Below are 22,652 nucleotides of genomic sequence, written 5' to 3'. Positions count from 1 at the left end.
AGAAAATGAAGTGCAGATGTGTTTGGTGACCTAAGGCTGTCCCATGAACAGAGTCCAGAGCTGGGCTTCCAGTCCCACTCAAGGTCCAGACTCCAAGTGCCTTGCACAACACTGCACCCTATGTCTCCATCCTCTGGCACCTCTGCATGAGGCTGAGACAAGCAGGAAGTGACACCCTGTCTGACTGTAGCAGGCATCGTGCGTGTTGGGTGATTCAAATTTTTCACTGCTCTGTGCATGTCTGCAAGTGAATGCAGGTGTTGATATTGAGTCTACAAGTAAGTTTTAGTGAGTAGGCGAATCCACAAACACAGAACCTGCAAGTGTTAGGATCGACTGCATAAAATTTCCCCCAGGCCTTCATGACTCCACATGAGCCAACAGAGGTTCACCCACATCCCCTCACCCTGCTCTAGAGCCTGGGAGAATCTCAGCATGCATTCTTAGCTTAAGCCACTCACTCCGACCAGACAACCCTCTTCCTGAGTCCACAGGATGAGATAAGGGGCCATTGGGTTCTGCAGGCTCCGGCCCTGCCTACCTCCGCCCGGGCAGGCTGCTCTCGGTCTGGCTGTTCCCAACTTGCTGTATCTTGGACCTCTCGATGTGCTCCACGTAGGTCTGTATCATCTGTGGAGAAGAACACCGGTGCGTGAGTGATGCCTGCTGACCAAGGCCTCTCTGCCTCCCCTCTTGTTCTCAACTTGCTGTGCTCTGATGGAGATAATGACAGAACGCAGGAAAATGGAGTCCGACCAGCCTGAGCTTTCAGGCTTGACAGTAGAACACCAGGAAAAGCAAGGCCAAGGAGGCAAGCCAAGGTCAGCAGCCTCCTGACCAATTCAGTTTGCACAAAGCCGCCACATGTGCCTGCCTGTGTGGGCTGGAGGCTGATGCTGGTCATGGCTGGACACCTACCTCTGTGTGTCGTTGGTGCAAAGCGTTGTACTCCTTCTTCATTTCTGACTCTCGCTCCTCCAACCGGCAAACTGGAAAACACAACTGTTGTTTGTCAACCGCACAACCCAATTCTCACAACTCCATACTGCTCTGGACTTACTGAACAGTGGGTTAGGGTTCCAGGACCAGCCCATGCCGGGTGCAGGCCGCCACACACCTGAAGCTCAGGAGCGTGAGCAGCAGGAGGGACTCTGCTGGGGATGACAGCATATAGATTCTGACTTGGGCCCTAACCGGTTTGGCTCAGTGGATAGAGCGTCGGCCTGCGGACTGAAGGGTCCCAGGTTCGATTCCGGTCAAGGGCATGTACCTGGGTTGCGGGCACATCCCCAGTAGGGGGCGTGCAGGAGGCAGCTGATCGATGTCTCTCTCACATTGATGTTTCTAACTCTCTATCCCTCTCTCTTCCTCTCTGTAAAAAATCAATAAAATATATTTAAAAAAAAAAAAAAGATTCTGACTTGGTCTGGAACATGTGTGTATTGTATGTGTGCTGTGTTATTTAAGGCTATTCAGTTCTGCTACCAAAAGATACAGGGCGGTAACACTCACAGAGCGTGTTACTATCTAAGCTTAAATTACATCGCAGCTTCCGAAGACGCAGGCAAACCTCACAGGATGTGTCAAGTGCAGACCAAAAGTGAGCAAGTGGCTTGTGGAAAGAGGCAGAACTCCTAAGTGAGTAACCTCTAAGATGTGTCAAAGAGCAAAAGACACCTGACACACATGAGAGACACACAAGTGTCTCTTACACGTATGTACCAAGGGCTAGAAAAACCAAGTCATGATTATACCACCTTCAGGTTGGCAGCTGTGTCACCCCTAAATTGGCAGCCCCTGTGATGTGACATGCAGATGGTCTCCTCTGGCCTGCATGCTCTGCCGCCTGACTGCTCCAAGGCCTCACTGGGGAGCTACAGTGGCAGCCAGGGATCACACCTCTGCATCTCAGCAACAGAGCCAGTGTGCCGCTGGACTCGAACACCTTCTGTCTGTGGTCCTTTGTTCAAACTTCAAATCTGTCCTTGCATTCCCACCAAAAGGGGACAGCTGGTGTGCAGAGCCAGGGACAGGACACAGGACAGTCATGGGCCAGGACTCATGTGGTGGTCCTTCCAGCACCCACCCAGTCCTCAGTGTGTGAGCTTCTCTGCCTCCCCACTTCCTGCTGTAAACTGTTCTAACAACAACACTATTCAACATCTCATTCAGTCCATATGCTCTCTTGTTCCATGATTCTTGGTGTGGCTTTCCTAGCATTGTCCTTGGAGGCTACAGTGTCAGGGTCATTCTCCACCTGACAGGTGGGGCCTGTGAGTCTGCACTTCTAATATTCCAGGTGATGCTGACACTGCTGGTCAGGGGACAATGGGGTATTTGCACAAAGCGGAGTAACAGCTTAGTTATCCCTATTAAGAGCTTAAAGTACCTACAGACTGCAGCACATAGCACACATAGAATCCCTGCCAGAGGAAGACCCCTGGCCTCCGCTCCAGCCTTTCTGTGCACAAGCAGGACCTCAGCTAACCCCTCCCCTGGGGCAGGTGTGTAGGCCACTGCCCGGTTGAAGGAACCCAGAGGCATGTCCTCTCTCCTCTGGTCTTCACTTGTGGTGCTGACCAAATGAACAACTTCAACCTGTAATTTGGAGTTTACATGCTTTCCTTCCAATAAGAGCTGAAAAGGTTTCACATATGAAAAGTATTCTAAGTAAAGGGAATGTGAAGGAGTCTGTGTAATTATAGAAAGGCTTACCTATGCATGCCTAAATTGGGCCTTTTGGTTGGCTTCCAGTTTGCAAATATAAGCATGCTTATACATAGGTAGCCAACAGCCTGCTGGTTGTCCAGAACTCACCAACACACCATGACGTACTGGCTTTCAAGTCTTGGTTTGGCGTAGGGGTAGACCCAACACATCCAACCATTTTTCTTCCTGATTTTATCTGAATTTTTCAGAGAAATGAAAGCTCCTGCCAACCCAAGGGAACTAGGTAAAACAGCAAACTAGGTCTTAAACTACAGAAAACTGAAATTACACCAATCATTTTAACTTTCATAGTACAGTTTAAACAAAGACTTCTGAAAACTAAAGGAATAGTTCTTACCACAAAAACAATCACAAACCCTTCCTTGGCCTCTCCTTGCAAGGAGCAGGGTGTCCCTACAGGCACCTTGGTCAGCTGCACACCCGGCCCAGGAACTGTTATGACAGGGGCTGCATCAACAGGCCCAACTTTCAGGTCACAAAGCAGCAATCGTTCCTCAGTGGTGTGCAGACAAGGCTGTAGTGTTGAGGTCATTCCTCACCTGACAGGTGGGGCCTCCGAGTCTGCACTTCTAATATTCCAGGTGATGTTGACACTGCTGGCCAGGGGACCACACTTTGAGGAGCAATGGGATATTTGCACAAAGCAGAGTGACAGCTTAGTTATCCTTGGAAAAGCTTAAAGTGCCTACAGACTGCAGCACACAGCACACATAGAATCAAGGATCCACAGGGCAGGTAGGATCACAGGGTGTTAATTTAGGGTCAGACTGCAGTATATGCAAAAGTGCTATGTCATCAAAAGGGCCTTAATTATTTATGTTATTTCCACAAAGAACTGGAGTCTGATTACAGAAATACACAGGAGTATAATGGTTGAGGGAATCACAGTGAAAATAAAATAAGGCTATCAATGGGTTCTCGCACTCTTTTTTCTTTATCAAAGGCTCTCAACATCCTGCTCAGCTAGAGCAGGTCTGGAAACAATGCAATTTCAAGCTCAGACTGGCTACTTACTCTGATCTGCATAGTTTTTGGCCTTCAGTTCCAGCTGACGGGTCTGAAACTCATAGTGTTCCACCTGGATTTGTAGCTCTTTCTTCTCTTGTTCCAAGGCATCTTCAAACTCGATGAATTTCTACAGATGGAAGGGAGAGAGCAGGTGTCATAAATGTGGATGGTCAGATGACAGCAGGCCCTCACAGAAGGGCCACAGACTTCAAGTACCAAAGTGAAAGACCAGGCTCAGGGCCAGAATGTAGGGCTCCCCGATATAGAACCTGCTTCCCTCATGTCACATTACCTGTCACCCTCTTCAGGCAAAACTTGACACAGACCACGTGTGACATCAGGGGCAGGAGGAGTGAATGACGCTGTAACCAGCTATCCAGGAAGTCACACGAGGTCCTGAATTTAGAAGAGGCCCAACTTCTGGTTTAATTTTGGAAGTCTTAAATTTTTTTTTTGAGAGAGTACATTTATTAAAGCTGGGGACAGTGAAACAAAGAAGGGCTTAGGATAGAAGGAGCAACAGGAGAGAGACTAGGCAGGGCTGCTTTGGCTCTCTAGAGAGTCAAAGAAAAGGGGGACTTGGGGACAGTTTCAGGGGGTTAGCCCAAGACGAGCTGCCACTGCCCACGGCTCCCCAGGTTGCAAGTCTCATGGGGACCCTTAGAGTTTAGAGGAGATGCAGGCCTGTGGAGGAAGAAGATGGGGGAAGGAAAGGCATGGGTGTGCTCCCAGAAGGGAGAGCGTGCCTGGGTACTCCTAATAATTTTTTGCACTGGGCCCTACAAATGTAGCTGGTCCTTGTGCTAAGTTTCTGAGCAAAATTATTATCAAACCAAATGAAAGGAAAGCTCTTTGAAAAATAAAAGACCCTCTTGAAAGGTTATAGGAGCTACCTTGACACTGAAAGCGGCTTGTGAAGCCAGGCTCTGGAGAGGGGAGGGACGGGCACTGGCTGCCACAGATGCCACCAGCTATAACTCCTACAACAGCCCCAAGGGGGAGCTGTTAACTCCTCAGTATTACTGAGTAGAAGAAAGGACTATTATTGAGAAATTTCATTTGTAGTAAGAACAAGTATTAGGCCAAAACCGGTTTGGCTCAGTGGATAGAGCGTCGGCCTGCGGACTGAAGGGTCCCGGGTTCAATTCTGGTCAAGGGCATGTACCTTGGTTGCGGGCACATCCCCAGTGGGGGGTGTGCAGGAGGCAGCTGATGGATGTTTCTCTCTCATCGATGTTTCTAGCTCTCTATCCCTCTCCCTTCCTCCCTTCCTCTCTGAAAAATATCAATAAAATATATTTAAAAAAAAAAAAAGAACAAGTATTAGTTGGGTTAAGACAGAGTTTCTCAGAAGATGGCAATACGAAACAGATAGTTGATTTCATGTTTGGGGTATCTGGAAATGTCAATTAACTTGTGGTGGCCATGGCTGTGTTTACCATAATAACTGTACCCAGTCTCCCCCTCGCCCCAACACACCAGTCCCCAGAGATGTTCTTCCTACAGCAGCTACTCAAAGGTCTTTGTGCTGGAAACTCCGGGGGTGGGGAGGCAGTGGCCCTGTTTGAAGGATGGCTTACTCTTGCAGAGACTCTTGAGAGGGTGGCAATCCCAGAGGAAAGGGGGGTGGGGGTGGAGGGAACTGACTTTAGACAGAAAGACTATGCCAAGAGTCAATTCCAGCCTGTCATAATTACAAGAGTTTTATCAAAAGGTTGATGAGCCCTAACCGGTTTGGCTCAGTGGATAGAGCGTCGGCCTGCAGACTGAAGGGTCCTGGGTTCGATTCCGGTCAAGGGCATGTACCTGGGTTGCGGGCACATCCCCAGTAGGGGGTGTGCAGGAGGCAGCTGATCGATGTCTCTCATCGATGTTTCTAACTTTCTATCCCTCTCTCTTCCTCTCTGTAAAAAATCAATAAAATATATTAAAAAATAAAAATAAAAAAATAAAAAAAAAGGTTGATGAAACTTGGGGGCTCAACAAGGGCTGAGTCACATATGTAATTACCTGTTGGAATGGCTGGAAAGGCACTTCCCCCAAACCTGAATAGGATTATTGTTTGCTGCCAGACAGCTCAGGGCATCTTAATCTACATGTTATTGCCTCCTATTTGCCAAACACCTGAACAGTTGTAGGCTATTCCCCAATCTGACAATGCTTCTGTAAACCCTACCCTTTGAAGTGTATTATCTCCACCTGGCCTTAGGACAAATTGTGTTAATAAAAAGCAAGGGTCCTGAGTCAAAGAGAGCCTTTAGCTCCTTTAGCTAAAGCTCCTCTGACCCCCAATGCCTTTCAAAACTATCTTTCATCTTTGGACTCCTACTTAATCTACACACAGCCTTTCTCCAGATTGCTGAACCCTTTGTAATGCTGGGACAAGAATTCCGGCAGAGCCAAAACCGGTTTGGCTCAGTGGATAGAGCGTCAGCCTGCGGACTGAGGGGTCCCAGGTTCGATTCCGGTCAGGGGCATGTACCTTGGTTGTGGGCACATCCCCAGTGGGAGGTGTGCAGGAGGCAGCTGATCGATGTTTCTCTCTCATCGATGTTTCTGACTCTCTATCCCTCTCCCTTCCTCTCTGTAAAAATATCAATAAAATATGTTTAAAAAAATAAAAAATAAAAATACTTTAAAGAATTCCGGCAGACTGTATTAATAACATCACATGCAATTTAAGTACAATGAAGAAAATATAAATGCCCCACAGCCAAGAAAACACACGAAGTGGTGCAGCTGTACAAAAAGTAAAAATAAGTAGTTTTGATTGGTTGTGGATATCACCAACATATGCAGAATGAGCAAATGCTCTTAATTGACTGGTAAGAATTTTTTTTTCTAATTGAGCCATTTTAATTCCTATTACTTAAAAAAATTAAAAGAATGGCATAAACAACATATGCTTTTATAGAAAAATCAGATGAGAGTGTTAAATAAAAAGGAGAATATTTTAAAATTTAAAAAAATTCTAGCATAGAGAGTCAGTTAAAATTGGGTGACATTCTTGCAGGTTTGTGTGTGAGTGCATGAGTGTATGATGAGTGTGTAGGGCAGATGTGCAATCATTTTGCACACAGTATTTTGTGACCTTATTTATTCACTCATTTACATTAGAGCATCTTTCTACATCAAGAAACACATTCCACCATTTCCATTTTTAATAGGTGTGTGTTCCACTATGAGTATGTGTGTGTGGAGCATAGTTTACTCAATCCATCGCCTACTGTTCTTTTAATAGTCCATTATTATAGTTACTACTGGTGTATCTGCCCAATGGCTTCCTACTATCTAAGGCTGTGCTTGCACAATGCTGCTGACTCTTCAGATGGGTATCCCAACTCCCACGCCCCGCAAGGTGGGGTGGTCCCCTTTCCCAGCCAGAGCGCTCACCTTCTCTCCGTATAGCTTAAACATCGCTGCCAATCTGACAGGTGGGAAAATGGCCTAGCATAGTTGTCTTAAGTTTCAGTTCCTTGATTACTAGTAATAATGAACATTTTTTTCATAAAATTATTGGTCATATACAATAAGTTCTCACATAACATCATTAATAGGTTCTGTGACTTTAAGTGAAATAACATAGAATGAAGCCATTTCACCATAGGCTAATTGATATAAATAAGAGCTAAGCCAGTTGGAGAAAGATAAATATCACATGATGTCACTCATTTGTGGATTATAATGAACAACAAAAACTGATGAACAAAAATAGATCCAGAGACAGAGAAGCATTGAACATACCATCAAACTTCAGAGGGAAGGCAGGGAGAGTGGGGGCGGGGGTAAGAGATCAACCAAAGGACTTGTATGCATGCATATAAGCCTAACCAATGGACACAGACACTAGGGGAGTGAGGACATGTGCTGAGGGGTGGGGGTGGCCGGAGAGAGGTCAATGGGGGGGAAAAGGAGACATATGTAATACTGTATGTAATACTTTAAACAATAAAGAATCTTAAAAAAAAAGTTAAGTCTTAAGGCATTTCATCAATGTTATAAGAAAATAACTTAGGAAAAAAAGGACATTATTTGAGGAACCGATGTACACTTCCTTTGTGAATAGCTCATTATGGTATTTGTCCAATTTCCTACCATATGTTCATATTTTTCTTAATGATTTATAAGGACCTTTATTGCACCTATTCACAAATTTGTTGGGTCTTATATGCTGCAAATACTTCTGTACCATTTACTTAACAAGTTATCCTTTCCTCATTGCTTTGAAATTCCACCTTTATTATAAGCTAAATTCTAATATACATATATGTCAGTCTATTTCTGAGTAATAGCATCTGTTAACAGCTGATATACAGTATATTCACCCTCTTAAATCTCCTTTTCAATATTTTCTTGGTTTATCCTTCTAGATTAACTTGAGAATCATCCTGAATCACTAACATATTTATTTATTTATTTCTAAAATATATTTCATTGATTTCTTACAGAGAGGAAGTGAGAGGGAGAGTTAGAAACATCAATGAGAGAGAAACATCGATCAGCTGCCTCCTGCACACCCCCTACGGAATCGAACCTAGGACCCTTCAGTCAGCAGGCCAACACTCTATCCACTGAGCCAAACTGGTTAGGGCTATTTTTTTTAAAAATAAGGATTTCGCATGTTAGAAAGCACCAGTTCTTTGGTCCTCAGGAAGGGGTCCCTGCTTTTGATGAAAAATGCTTAGAGCTAGACAGGGGGTGAGGTGAAAACTCATCTGGAGCCAGTAAAGAGCTGTTTGATGGGGCAGCTGGGGCTGGAAGAAGGAAAATTTTTTCTTTAAACTGATCACTATCCTACCTCTGAGCTATACCACTGAGGTTTTTATATGAAGAAAAGGTTTCTTTGGTGCTAGTGCCATTTCACTAGAATTTTCCCCATGTATATTTCATCATATTACCTGTGACTGGTATTTGAGAGTCAGCTAAAAAGATTTTCAAACTAAAGACAATGTAAGAAAACCCACCCCCAGATTCTTAAGGTCAGAGAGACTTTTCCTAAATCTATCCTGATAGGTGATCATTAAAATCCAACATAGGGGACAGTGCCCAAAAACCTTGAATACCATAAAACAATCCTCATGCCTATATATTCTTGATGAAGTTGGCCCCAAATCAGGTCGCATGCAGAAATCCTCTATGATATTTTAAGGCCTTTCAGCATCAGGAAATATAAAGACATTAACCTAGAGAGGAAACATCTACGTAAACTGTGTACATGACGGCCTCAAGGTCAAAGGCGAAAAAAACATTAGGGGCAGGGAGATGGAACCCACTGTGGATGGGCTGATGCACAGAACATTTGTGATTCTTTGGCCGAGTAGAATCCTGGTGCCGAAGAGACAGGCCCACAGGGTGGGAGATGCTCAGTCCTTGGTAACTGACATCCTTTCCATCCTTTAGGCCAGCCGTGGGCAAACTACAGCCTGCGGGCCGGATTCGGCCCGTTCGGCTGTTCTATCCGACCCGCGAAGCCAAAAGAGCGGAGGGTTCTCTTGCTCTCCCCTCCGCTCCTTTACTTTGAATTTATATTAGTTCACACAAACACTCCATCCATGCTTTTGTTCCGGCCCTCCGGTCCAGTTTAAGAACCCATTGTGGCCCTCGAGTCAAAAAGTTTGCTCACCCCTGCTTTAGGCACTACCAGCTGACAGGGGGTATGAGTGCTCATGAGGAGCAACTCCCCAGATGAACAAAAAGCCCCAAGAAACTCACAAGGGACTATCAGCAGACTCAAGAGGACCCCAGCCTGGCCAAGCCTTTCCCTCCCTGCCCGCTCCAAGGGTGCCAAGTCGGGTGAGAACCACTGCTGTCCAGTGTGCCGGTCCTTCTGTCCCAGAGGTCAGCAATGTACCAGACAGAACCGATGAGGTAGGACCCTCAGGGGTTCCGAGTTTTAAGAATATGTTACAAACACAATATGGTGCTCTACAGCTTAAAAGAAATCCTCCTCTTCCTTGCCGTCTTGAAAAAATTATTTCATTAGGTAGTTTTAGTTAAAATTGCAAGCTAGTCACTTCACTGTAATGGAATATGCAATGCAATCTGCACCAAATAGTATAAGGAATAACTAATGTGAAGGAACAGTGCCTGGCCAAGACTAAACAAATACTTAATCTTTGCTTTTTATGAGAAAACTAGAGACCTGGTGCAAGAATTTGGGGCTAGATTTGGCATGAACTGAAAATTATCTTGACAAGAGTAGTTGATGGAGCCAGGAATAAAGCAGGAGCTTTGTGTTGGTAGTTAAATAAATAAATGAGGAAAAGAAGTTGCAAATTGAAGTTCTCTTCCAACACAAGGAAGGGTAGCTATGCAGGTGGAAAGAGATTGGTTAAAGTAAAAAAAAATCAATAGATTTTTCAAAGAACAAAATACTCTTATTTACAGATCACTTACTTTAGACTTAAAAGAATCAAGAATTCTCAGCAGTGGGGGACAGGGTAGAGTAGAGACTAAGTTAAGTCGACAAAGAAAGTCTTCTGCAAGAAAACTAGAAAACTTTCAAGGAGAATCTGACTACAACAAAATATGAATGGAGCTGAGAAGAATAAAAATTTAACTCTCAGATTTGGGGTGAGCGGGTCTACATGGTGCCCACTGGATTATAAAATGAGACGCAGTACGTCAGTCCTCCAGAGGCATGAATAGAGCAAAGGGAAAACTGCTTACACGTCTTAATTACACATACTGTGGATTTGGAATTATCATCTCTCTAACCAAGTCTAATTAGAATGTCATGTAGCACATGAAACCCCATGGATGATTAAGGCGATTCTTATGGCTATCCTTTGAGTATCCGAAGAAAGCAATGACAGTACAGGCAGTCCTCAGGTTACGTCGGACTTGATGTATGTTGTTTCATGGTTACATGGCCATCTCCCATTTATTTATAAAAAAAAAGTTCCGTCATTTTGACATATGTACATATGTGCTTTATGTTTTTTATTATTTATTTACCACGTCAGGAATTGTTATCTTTCTTTTAAATTTTTTTTACTGTTTCACTTCATTACTGCTGTGTATGTGCTCCATGTGAGTAACGTAGGTGCTTATGTAGGTGGGTTCTGACTTACAGCGAAAATCACATTATGTCACGCCGTAGGAACGGATCTCCAACATAACCCGAGGACCTAATGTAATTATACAATTGGAAACCCACCAGCATGACTTATCCTTAACATCCTATATAATAAAAGGTAATAGGCAAATTGACCCTAAGGGCGGAACAACCTGGAATGACTGGTGGCTATGACGCGCACTGACCACGAGGGCGCAGACGCTCAATGCAGGAGCTGCCCCCTGGTGGTCAGTGTGCTCCCACAGAGGGAGCTCCACTCAGCCACAAGCCGGGCTGAAGGCTGCGAGTGCAGTGGGGTGGTGGCAGCCTCTCCCGCCTCCTTGGCAGCACTAAGGATGTCTGACTGCAGCTTAGGCCCGCATCCCCGGAGGGCTCCCAGGCTGCCAGAGGGATAACTGACTGCCAGCTTAGGCCCAATCCCCTAGGATGGACATCCCCCTGAGGGGTCCCAGACTATGAGAGGTTGCAGGCTGGGCTGAGGGACCCCCGAGTGCACGAATTTTCATGCACCGAGCCTCTAGTCTAGATATGAAAACCCAATTCCCACTTCTAAAGACAAATATCCACAGGAATCTCTTTCTAGATTTGTTTCCAAGGTATATTTCCCCCTCTCTCCAATTAACGAAGTGTTCTGTTTTAAAATTAAATTCAACTTTGGTTTTCAGAATTTGCTTTTTGGTGAATTTCACTGAAATAACATGAGTGTGGGCTCTTCCAAAATCTAGGAATCAAAGGAAGCTTTTCTCCACATTCCATGGAATGAGACCATTCTTCCCATTTTAAACATAAAAACAAAGTTAAGAAGCTGACTTTTCATGTCAAATATAAAATTAAGACAACAGAAGCCAGTATTTCCAATTCCCAGAATACAAGAGATGACTAGGTAAACACTCTTGCAGAATGTCATCACTAGAGTTTTGGTAACTTTCATAAGTCAAGATTATTTTAATAGCAAAGTAAATTAACATATTAAATTTAATTCTTCCCTCTTAAATGTCCTTTAAGCTGGGTCACACATAGGAAATAACTCAACTCTGGCTGCTTAGAAATGAACCTAACAGGAATCAAAGATCTTGTTCTTTTGCATTATTGATCATTTAATCCTTCCTGGGATGAGGGCGTAGAGTGAATTCCAGAAGGAAAATGCTTTTTTTGGTCTTTATGTTAGGGCAAGCAAAGTGGCAAACACCGGGGATGCTGGGTGCAGGCTACTGTGCTTGGAGGAGATGCCCTTCTCCTGATGGCTGATTCCTGGTACTCACAGTGACCTCCTGACATGATCAAATATTTACTGAGGGCTCACAGGGGCCACTGAACTCCTAAGATCTCAAACCACAGATGTTCTTTTACAGCTTCCTTTCTCCATTTCTCACAACTATGTCACCACTTAGACCTAGAATGCAGGTGAGTAGAGGACATGAGCGTGGGGGTCCTGGAACTACAAGAGCTACCCCCGACCTGCTGAGTGACACCAGGGAGAGGAAATAAGGACATTTCTGTATCCAAGTATTAGACACATGGTGAGAGACCAGGCCCCTGCGCAGAAATCCAAGAACCAGGTTGACTTCATAAAAAAAAGCAAAGGTTTCTCACGTTTATGTTAAAGGGGCTGCTGGGTCAGCATTTGCCTACAAATTATCCCTACAAATGGCACTGGTTTAATTCACACTAATTTTCAAGAATTGGTAAGACAGCCCTGGTTAGTGTGGCTAGGTGGTTAGAGCGTTGCCTCCTGCACCAAAGAATCTCTGGTTCGATTCCCAGTTAACGGCACGTACCTGGGTTGCGGGTTCAACCTAACCTAGGTCAGGGTGCGTGCAGAAGGCAACTAATCGATGTGTCTCTCTCACATCGATGTTTCTCTTTCCCCCCTTCCACTTCCTCTAAAAATCAATGGGAAAAATATCCTTGGGTGAGGATTAAAAAAAATAAAGAGAGAGAGAGAGAGAGAGAGAGAGAGAGAAAGAAACTGGTAAGACAGACAGAAAAAATACATATAAGTGTATATTTATATGTATTTATATATTATGTATTACATACTAACATATGCTTTATATAGTAAATATATATATATATATATATATATATATATATATATATATATATATATATTATGTTTGGTACTTGGGGAAATTGAAAAAAAAAAAGGAAGATAAAACTAAAACTCTAAATGTCCCATCATGGAAAAAATTTCCCTGGGAGAAATTATTCTCAAGTAAACATTCTCCAAAGCAATCTTAGTAGTTTACACTGACTTCTTAAACTTCCTAATCCACCCAGAGTCTACCTTGCTCTTGTGCACTTTAGCAGGAGACATGCTAAGGACGCTCCTAGCTCCCTGTACTGCAGACAAAGGCTCTTGTCCAGACCTGAACACTGTAAACTTGAGACAGGCCAACAGCCACAAGCACAAGCGAGCACCTCGGGGCCTTTGCCCTGGTCTGGGTATTTGTTTCCTGGGAAGAGAGAAGTGGTAAGAAGGTCGGTCGGTGTGGGTGTGGGTAAGGAATCCAAAGGAACAGGAATCTAAGATGAAGCGGAGTAGAAGGAATGGCACTCAGAGAGCATGGGAAACATGAGGTAATGAGTCTACACTTCCTAACCCCACTCCACTGTCCCACTTAACTTGGCATTTCCCAAATCTCTTGCCCAAAAGGGATGGTCTAAAACAGTCACTGGTTAAAGACTATGTGGACCCTCCATGTTGGCAAACATTTCATTTCCTTGGGATGAGACTTTTCCACCTTGGCAATGGGGATGCTTTCTTAGGACGTGCGGGACCCGTGGCAGGCCACCAACTCAGAAGTGCCGAACGCATGGAACTGACAAACAAAGGCTAGAGAGCAGTGACACTGCTACTCCCTCAACAGGAGAACGGATCAGCACCCACACAACGGGACACCCCTCAGCACGAAAGGAATAAATAGAGGCTAACACTAGCAACTAACTGGATGAATCTCAAAATCATTCTTCTGATTAAAAGAAGTCAGGCTCCCCTCCCCCCCAAAAAGTATACACTCCACAATTCCATTCACATAAAGTTCTAAAAATTAATCTACAGTGACAGAAAGCAGATTGATGTTACCAGGGGCCAGAAGCAGGGAGAGAGATTCCTGACAGGCATGAGGAAACTTTGGGGATGATGATGATCATTATCATTTTTTTTTTTAATCCTCACCTGAGGATATTTTTTCCATTGATTTATAGAGAGAGTGAAAGGCAGGGGGGAGATGGAGAGATAAATATCAAGGTGAAAGAGACACATCGACTGGTTGCCTCCTGAATGTGCCCCTACTGGGGCTGGGGAACCTGCAACCCAGGTACGTGACCTTGACTGGGAATCGAACCCGAAACCCTTTGGGCTGTAGGTCGATGGTCTAACCACTGAGCAGAACTGGCCAGGGCATGAACATTATCTTGTTTGTGTGGATGGTTTCTGGGTGTTCATGTGTCAAAACTTACCAAATTGCACACTTCAAATATGTAGTTTATTGCACCCTCCTCAATAAAGTTGTTAGAAAGAAAGAAAGGAAAAAAGGAAACAAAGAAAAGAGAAAGTTTTAATTCTGTGTCATAAGCACCAAACAATTTCTAGGTGCTGGGATTGCCCTCCAGACCTCTTCTCAGCCTTTGAAGAATTTCATCACATCTGTTGTTTTCTAAATAGCTGGTATTCTTTTTTTTTTTTTTTTAATATATTTTATTGATATTTCACAGAGAGGAAGGGAGAGGGATAGAGAGCTAGAAACATCGATGAGAGAGAAACATCGATCAGCTGCCTCCTGCACACCTCCCACTGGGGATGTGCCCGCAACCAAGGTACATGCCCTTGACCGGAATCGAACCCGGGACCCTTCAGTCCGCAGGCCAACGCTCCATCCACTGAGCCAAACCGGTTTCGGCTCTTTTTTTTTTTTAATATATTTTTATTTTAGAGAGGGAGGGAGAGGGAGAGAGAGACATCAATGATGAGAGAGATTGGCTGCCTCCTGCACGCCCCACACTGGGGATTGAGCCGGCAACCTGGGCATGTACCCTGACCAGGAATCGAATCATGACCTCCTGGTTCATAGGTTGACGCTCAACCACTGAGCCATGCCAACTGGGCAGCATTCTTTTTTTGTTGTTGTTCATCTCACATATTTTCTTCTGTCTGGTCTCCTGTGTCAAAACCCACTGCTTTGGGATTTCCCCTCTTTCTGGGACATATTCACTGAAACAACAAAACCACCCACCTTCTTTCTAAGCGTCTTCCTTGCTTGCCTGAAGCTGAGTAACAGAGATGTCTACTGCCTGCCCTTCCAGAAAAGTGACTGAGCCAGGCTATACTCAGCTGCGGTGCCCAGTATGATAGTCCCAACCACAAGTGGCTATTTACACTTATATTAAAGTGAAATAAAAATAAAAATTTGTTTCCTCAGTTACATGGGCCACATTTGAGTGTCAATGGCTCTGTATGGCCATGGGCTACGAAATTGGACAACACAAAACTGGAAATTTCTATCATCACAGAAGTTGTGTTGGACAGATGGTTGCTTCACACTCAAACAGCAGAGAGTCCTTGACCTTCAGGAACTAAACAGACAGCTGAGTGCAGTGTGCACAGAGGTATGGGAAAGCTGCTTCCCCCTCATGGCACACACAGATGACTAGCATCTCTTTGGGGGGTGTGATCATGGAGAAAAGAAGCAGAAGGGCACTGCCCCCTTGGTGAAGCAGGAAGCAGGTGTGGGGACGCTGGGGTGTGAGGCACAGTGCGGGGTTGGGGCAGGCCCCGCACTGTAGAAGGTCTGGAGTGGGCCAACTGGAGTGATGGGGACCATTCACTCTCAACATGCACTTGTCATTTAAGCAGCCAGCATCTGAATGTGCTCCATGCAGTCTCTGTGCCAGATGTGCACAGGGACCAGCCACCAGAGGGTTCCCACCAGGCAGGAAGGGGCCCAGCAGCAGGGCTGCAGGCCAGAGGCCTCCATACCAAATGCAGGCACCTTCCCCACATGTTCACCCTGGCTGGAAAGTGCCTCTCTTTGCTCTCATATGCCTATTCCCCCCTACCCCCCATTTTTGGGGGGAAGTTTTGATATACTCCTGGTGACTCTGGTACATCTACAATGGCCAACATTTGGAGGCAATGAGGAAAGGCAGCTTGGGACACCATATCTTAATGGTTTCATCTAAAACAAACACACAATTTTTTAAACCTTGCACTTAGTATTACAACATGGCAGAAGAAGAAATCACATACCTTGTCCAAGCAGTGGTGAATTCACTATTTGTAATGTTAGAAACAAGAAGAAAATCTTCTGATTCAATGTATTAATTCACTTATGAAAAAAGGCAAAATGATCATTTCTATAGAGTAGTATTTCTGTAGAGCTCCCCCCACCCCCTCCAGCGTAATCCTATCCACATGCTCTTGTATGAAATGGATTGCTATATATAACCAGGAATCAGTTCTGGGTCAAACCTTCCTCCAGGTGGATGCCTTTCTTATACAGCACCAAATGCCGCAGTATCCGCAACAACATCCACTTGGGTTGCTTGTGATGAGTTGGGGGGTGTTTCTAGTAGTTTCTTCAGGGCAAAGAAGATTTTTAAGGCAAATGATGGCTACTAAACTCACACCTGTCTCTTAAACATTATTTTTTCCTCCCATAAGCTAAGTGCTTGATCATTGCAAAAAAGAAAAAAAAAAAAAAAAAGGGCTCTTTGCTGCCGGGGCACACAGAGCACATGGAGTCCTCTACTGACTCCTGCCTCATGTTAGTACCGAGGGGCATCTATTCATTCTCCAGCTGCCCCTGTCAACTGCCCATTTCCAGCCTTTTCTAAAGAATTTGGTGCATTTTTTAAACTTTCGGCATTTTTTTAGGCCTCTGTAGAAACTGCAGACACCAGCAATAAGTCCAATTAGCTCTGTAAGCTTGAGTGGGATTCCCTGGTGTCAATGGCAAGGGCAAAACCTACATAAGGAGAGACTAAGATGTCCAGTGCTTACCAACCAAAGCTGCCCTGCCAATCCATCAAGGTGCTCCTCCCTGACTCGGCTACATCTGCCTCACAGCAGATCCCAGAAAAACAAGACAGTGATGGGACTTGGCACTTAAGATGAAAGTGACTTTCACCTGGCAACCTACTCACTTCACAGAGGCAGTCACTGCGGCCAGAGAGGGGAAGACTGGTCACCGGGCCTGCGGCTCCCAAGGGCAGGGCTGGTGCTCAAGCCAGCGTCTAAGGCTCAGGCTCTCTCCCTGAACCCCACTATCTCTCGCTACCATCACTCCCATCGAATAGCAGTCTCGGGACCAAGGAGCCACCCTAGAATCAGAACATACTTGCAATCTCTTGCTGTGGTTATTATGGGCAAGAATTAGAGGACAGGGTTATTTGCTCTGCTCCAGCCATTAAAGAAAAAAAAAAAAATTGGAAGATTCTGTCTACTCTGAAGGCTGCAGGCAGCTCAGGTTACCCAGCTCTGACTAAGCCTTCTTGAGCAGAGTGGTCGGGATGCAGGAGCTCTATGACACAAACATGTCTGTAGCCTGTGATGTGCCAGCTCTTGAGTTATCAGACACACATCTGTTGAAAGGGCAGAGACTCCATTTTTGTGCTAGGCCAAGGAGCCCAATCCACAACGCACGGTGGTTCTTCCCACAATACTAAAAACATGCCTGCTGGGTTTCATAAATGAGCTAGAATGCTAAAATGGTTACAGAATGTAGCCCTTTTATTTAGTAACTTTACTTGTGGTCTTTCCAAGGGGGGACATCTAGTCACAGCCTTGATGCTGGCTAGCCAGGCATTTGCTTCATGGCTCTCTGCTCAGGAAGCTCTGTGAGCTTCTCCTAACAGCTGGGGCAATGGTGGGTTTGGGCTTCACAGGCATTCTCCTCCAAACCACACGCCCACAGCCCTGCAGCTCTTAGTCCAAGGGAGCAGAACTGGGGGGCCAGAAACATACTCACTTGAACTGCACAGAGCAGAGACTTCATTCATATGCAGAACTAATTCTTAAGCTGAAAGGATATGATTCTTAGCCTTATCGTTGTCTAACTTGGTTTTCTCCTTTTAGCTCCTTCTCATCCACTATGTTGACCACATAGGTACTGAAGCAAGAAAACATACTTATTTGAAACCTCAGGCATCAAATGGCTACCAAGAGTGGTCAGAGAAGTGGAGGGCACTGCCCAGCACCAGAGAGGCAGCAATAGCCCTATGGGTGGGCAAAGGGAGCCCCAGTGCTCCAGTTTTCAGGGGTGCAGCTCTCTAACCTCTCATAGCAGCATGACAAGAAGGGAAGAGCCCAAGCCAGGAGTCAAGAAACTGGGTCCTTGGTCTGGCTCTCCCAGGGCCCAGTCCCCAACTTCACAGAGCCAGTTCCTTCCCCTGTAAAAAAGCCTAGGGCCACTCCCAACTCTAAAATCTTGTACGCTCTTGCATCCCCTAGAGAGTTTTAAATCAATTCTGATGGAGCTTGGAACCCCAATCAATAGACAACAGTTTCTTGACAGACGCATAAAACCAAAGCAAAATAAATCACTCTAAATAGGAATAATACAAGGCATTGTTACTTTTTATAAAAACTCTTTAAACCAAACTAAGGCATAAATCACTATGGTTCAACAAAAAGACAAAATACTGAAATAATAATCTATTTCAATACTAAAGTCAACAATGCGTTCAGTTAAATCAACTGAAAAGGAGTTTAACTCATTTAATAAGAAGTTTCCTATTCATGAATCAAAGAGCATCACCTAATGCCTAGAATAACAAAATGTCAGGTCTCAAAGATCATCTAGGGCAACTGACTCATTTGACTGATGGAAAATCAAAATGCAGACCAGGCAGGCAATGTGGACAAGGTCACACGGCAAAACAGGGATGGGAACCCATATCCCACAGCTGCTTGGGTCTGCCACACAGTCAGTGCCAAGTATTTGATGGTGAATGAAGTTAAGTGGTGTTCCCTACCATGCACATTCTAACTGGTTCACAAACAAGTGATTTCCAGGTTATGGAGATGTCCTAGAACACAAGCATTTCAAAATTCTACTTTTAGCTCCTTAGAAGCCAGACTGGAATTTCTCAGCCTTTTCCATCTAAGCTAACAATCTTCCCAACTGAGGAAATCATAGGGCAAAGAAACCACCGCTGGAAACCTGGAGTCTTTCTCACCTGGTACCAGAGAAGCAGCGAAGCAGCCTAACTGCAGCTTTAGTTATGTTTACATTAACTTTCAAACTGACCCATGTCACAGACCTTCAAAACATTGAATTAGGGACAAGGAAGAGGTTTGCTGACAACAGACTTCTTCGGCTACAGAATCATAAAAATCTCAGAAATCCCTTTTCTGGGAGGGGTTAGAATTGCAGCAATAAGAGGTAGCAATTTGGGTCTAGGAAACCGGTTTGCTAAATACAAAAAAGCAAAAAGAATTGGGGGTCTGTAACGAGTGGGGGATGCGGAGGAGAGACAGAGGCTAGGGGCTGTTTAGGCTGCAAGCTCCCCCTGTGACGCCAGGTGGCTCAGGGCTCCGGGATGGAGCAGCAGGCGAGAAGAAAGGGGAAGCCAAGGCTAGGGGCCCCAGGACTTTGGGGGCCGCGCTGAGAGGGGCGGGCGGGGCAGGGTACCCCGGCCGGGCGGTGTCCCGGGCGGGGCCGAGGGCGGGGCAGGGCCGAGGGCGGGACGGGGCGGGGCGGAGCGGGGAGGACGCGGTCCGCGCGGGTCCCACGCACCTCCTCGGCCTGCTTGCGCAGCGCCTTCTCGCGCTCGTACTGGGTGAGCAGCTGCTCGTTGTCCTCGCGCAGCAGCTCCAGTTCCACCTCGTGCTCCTGGTTCTCGCTGAGCACCGAGTCCAGGTTCTCCAACACGTTGACCACAAGCGGCATGAGCTCCTTGACAACCTCCTCGTCGTAGCAGTGTATGAGGCGCTCGAACTCGCGGTAGATGGAGCCCGCCAGGCCCGACACCCGCTCCGACATCACGGAGCCGGAGCAGTAGTCGTCCTGGTACACCACTACGCCGCCCTCGTCCATCTGGATCTCCATCATTGCGGCCACCGCCGCCGCCAGCGCGGCCCGCTGTCCGTCGGCGCGCCTGCCCTCCAGCCCTGGCTGCCCGTAGTCCGTAGACCGCGGCCCGTCGCCTCCGTCGCAGCCCCTATAGATGTGGCCTCAGGGCTCGGCCGCCACCGCCGCTGCTGGTGCTGATGCTGCGTCCGTCACTCAGGGGCCGGAAGTCCTGCCGCCCGGAAGTCCCGCCCGCGGGGCAGAGGGGGAGGTGTCCGCCGGTCCCACCGCGCCGCCACGCCGCTAGGGGTCGCAGGGGCCGTCACGTAGGAGGAAGCTGGTCTCTGGGCCTGAAGCTCAGCGGAGCTAGGCAAGGAGCGTTCATGTCAGGCTTGTCGCCTCGCTCCCCGCCCGCGCCTGTTCCCGTCCAGCTCTCAGAGTCCGGCTCGGACATTTAAGTGACTTAGTTTAGGTCCCAAGAGCATAGATAGACGATTGTGTACAATTTGGAGACTTAAATGAGCATCCGCACGCCCACCCTCCCCTTCAGAGGTGACCACGGTGCTGACCTGGTGCACTCTGATTTGCCCCCATAGCTTTACTACGCTTTAGTGCACACTCCTACACAGTAAGCATTCAGTGCTTCTCCTTAATAGTGCCTGGCATCCACTGTCCCTTCTGGGATCCCAGTTCAGTGCAAGTTGCCCATCTCATCCCCAAATCCAGTTAATAAGCTCTTTCATTTAGTCTACTTCGATGTCCTGCATTTTGTGTAACTTCAGATTTCCCAGTTTCACTTCAGCTACGTGTAATCTATGTAACCCATCCATTGAGTTTTAAATTTCTATTTATCCTATGCGATTTTCTTGTATTCTACCAATTTGGATAGGCTCTTATTTCATCCACTTTTAGCTACTTATTTTAAATCTCTTTAATCTCATAATTACAATGTGCAGCCTTCGCAGGTCTGATTCTGCGGTCTGTTGTTTTGGTTGTCTTGCTCGGGCTCTCCTCCCTTCCCTTGAGCTAGTTAGCATTCCTTGGAACTGCATCTATGGAAATGCTTTTAGGCCCCAATTTAAAATGAGTTGCTCCAGAGGATTTATTTTCTTTCACAGGCATGAGGACACTATGAACCCAAGACTTACACTTTCAGCTTCGGGGCCACACAGGTAGTGTGAACTCTACCAAAGCCAAACCAAAATCATTAATGACAGTTTAACGCTGACAGAAATGCTCTCACCCCTACTTCATGAAATGGATTTAGCACCATCTCTAACAAATAGTAAGAATACAATAAATGTTATGTAGAATTGTTAGGTTTTTGTTTTTTGTTTGTTTGTTTTTTAAATATATTTTTATTGATTTCAGAGAGGAAGGGAGAGGAAGAGAGATGAAAACATCAAGGATGAGAGGGAATCATGGATCGGCTACCTTCTTCACACCCCCCACCGGGGACCGAGCCCGCAACCCGGGCATATGCCCTTGGCGGGAATAGAACCCAGGACCCTTGAGTCCATAGGCGGACGCTCTATACACTAAGCCAAACCAGCTAGGGCGTTGTTTTTTTTGTTGTTGTTGGTTTTTTTAATAGAGAGTGGGAAGGGGAGAGACACAGAGAGAGAAACATTGATGTGAGAGAGACTCGTGGATTGGTTGCCTCCCACACGCACCTCAACTGCACTGGGCCTGACCAGACCAGATCCTGCAACTGAGGTACCTGCCCTTGACCAGAATCAAACCCAGAACCCTCAGTCTGCGGGCCGACTGACACTCTTAACTACAGAGCCAAACCGACTATGGCTAGTTATATATTGTCAATCAGGACAAAGAGATGAAATGTGTTTTGTTTTTCTTGGTGAGCAAGTTACAGAGAAAGCTTGTGAGTGGTTTGGGGAATGTTTAGGACTTCTGCCTTAGGCCTTTTCCAGAAATTTGACCTTGTTGACTTCCTGAAGTAGTAAATACAATAGGACAGCCCCTACTACCAAGAGAGGTCAACTGACTTGGCCATCAACTTTATTAGTTTTTATTACTAATACTAGAGGCCCAGTGCACAGATTTGTGCACCAGTGGGGTCCCTCGGCCTGGCCTGCGGGGATCGGCTGAAACCAGCTCCCCAACATCCCCCGAGGGGTCCCAGATTGTGAGAGGGTGGTTCTCAGGTGATGCATCCTGGAATCAGGCTCCCTCCTCTCTGGTTCCGGGTGTGTCACCTGAGAACCACAGCTGCCAAGTCACCGCAGCTTGGCAGCTCCTGCGTTGAGCCTCTGCCCCCTGGTGGTCAGTGCACATCATAGTTACCAGTCGGACAGTTGGATGGTCGCTTAGGCTTTTATATATATAGATTAGACAGATTTGTTACTTGAAATTGGTTAAAACAAAATTAAGTTTTAACATGATGATATGATAACTTTTTAAAAATATATATATTTTTTTAAAAATATATTTTATTGATATTTTACAGAGAGGAAGGGAGAGGGATAGAGAGCTAGAAACATCGATGAGAGAGAAACATCGATCAGCTGCCTCCTGCACACCCCCAACTGGGGATGTGCCCACAACCAAGGTACATGCCCTTGACCAGAATCAAACCCGGGACCCTTCAGTCCGCAGGCCGACGCTCTATCCACTGAGCCAAACCGGTTTCGGCAAAAAAATATATATTTTTTATTTCAGAGAGGACAAGGGAGAGATAAAAACATCAATGATGAGAGAGAACCATTGATTGGCTGCCTCCTGCACACCCCACACCGGAGATCGAGCCCGCAACCTGGGCATGTGCCCTGACCGGGAATCGAACTATGACCTCATGGTTCATAGGT

The 22,652-nt window shown here is 45.9% G+C and overlaps 1 protein-coding gene across 13 annotated transcripts in view; it reads right to left on the bottom strand.

Moving 5' to 3' along the window:
• The window catches only part of MAPK8IP3 (mitogen-activated protein kinase 8 interacting protein 3), a 54,193-nt gene extending 34,137 nt beyond the window's left edge, over positions 1-20,056 (bottom strand). For all 13 annotated transcript variants that reach the window (XM_080677859.1, XM_080677867.1, XM_080677868.1 and 10 more), the window contains exons 1-4: positions 19,555-20,056; positions 3,745-3,865; positions 919-989; positions 542-630 (exon numbers count right to left, since the gene is read on the bottom strand). In XM_080677859.1, coding sequence (XP_080533985.1) covers positions 542-630; positions 919-989; positions 3,745-3,865; positions 19,555-19,869 — 596 coding nt within the window. In that variant the 5' untranslated portion in view covers positions 19,870-20,056. The remainder of the gene's footprint in view (positions 1-541; positions 631-918; positions 990-3,744; positions 3,866-19,554) is intronic.
• Between the last annotated feature and the right edge of the window lie 2,596 nt (positions 20,057-22,652).

This window comes from Plecotus auritus (genome assembly GCF_963455305.1).
Source record: "Plecotus auritus genome assembly, chromosome: 7".
Classification (NCBI taxonomy): Eukaryota; Metazoa; Chordata; class Mammalia; order Chiroptera; family Vespertilionidae; genus Plecotus; species Plecotus auritus.
This window is presented reverse-complemented; position numbering and strand designations above follow the sequence as displayed.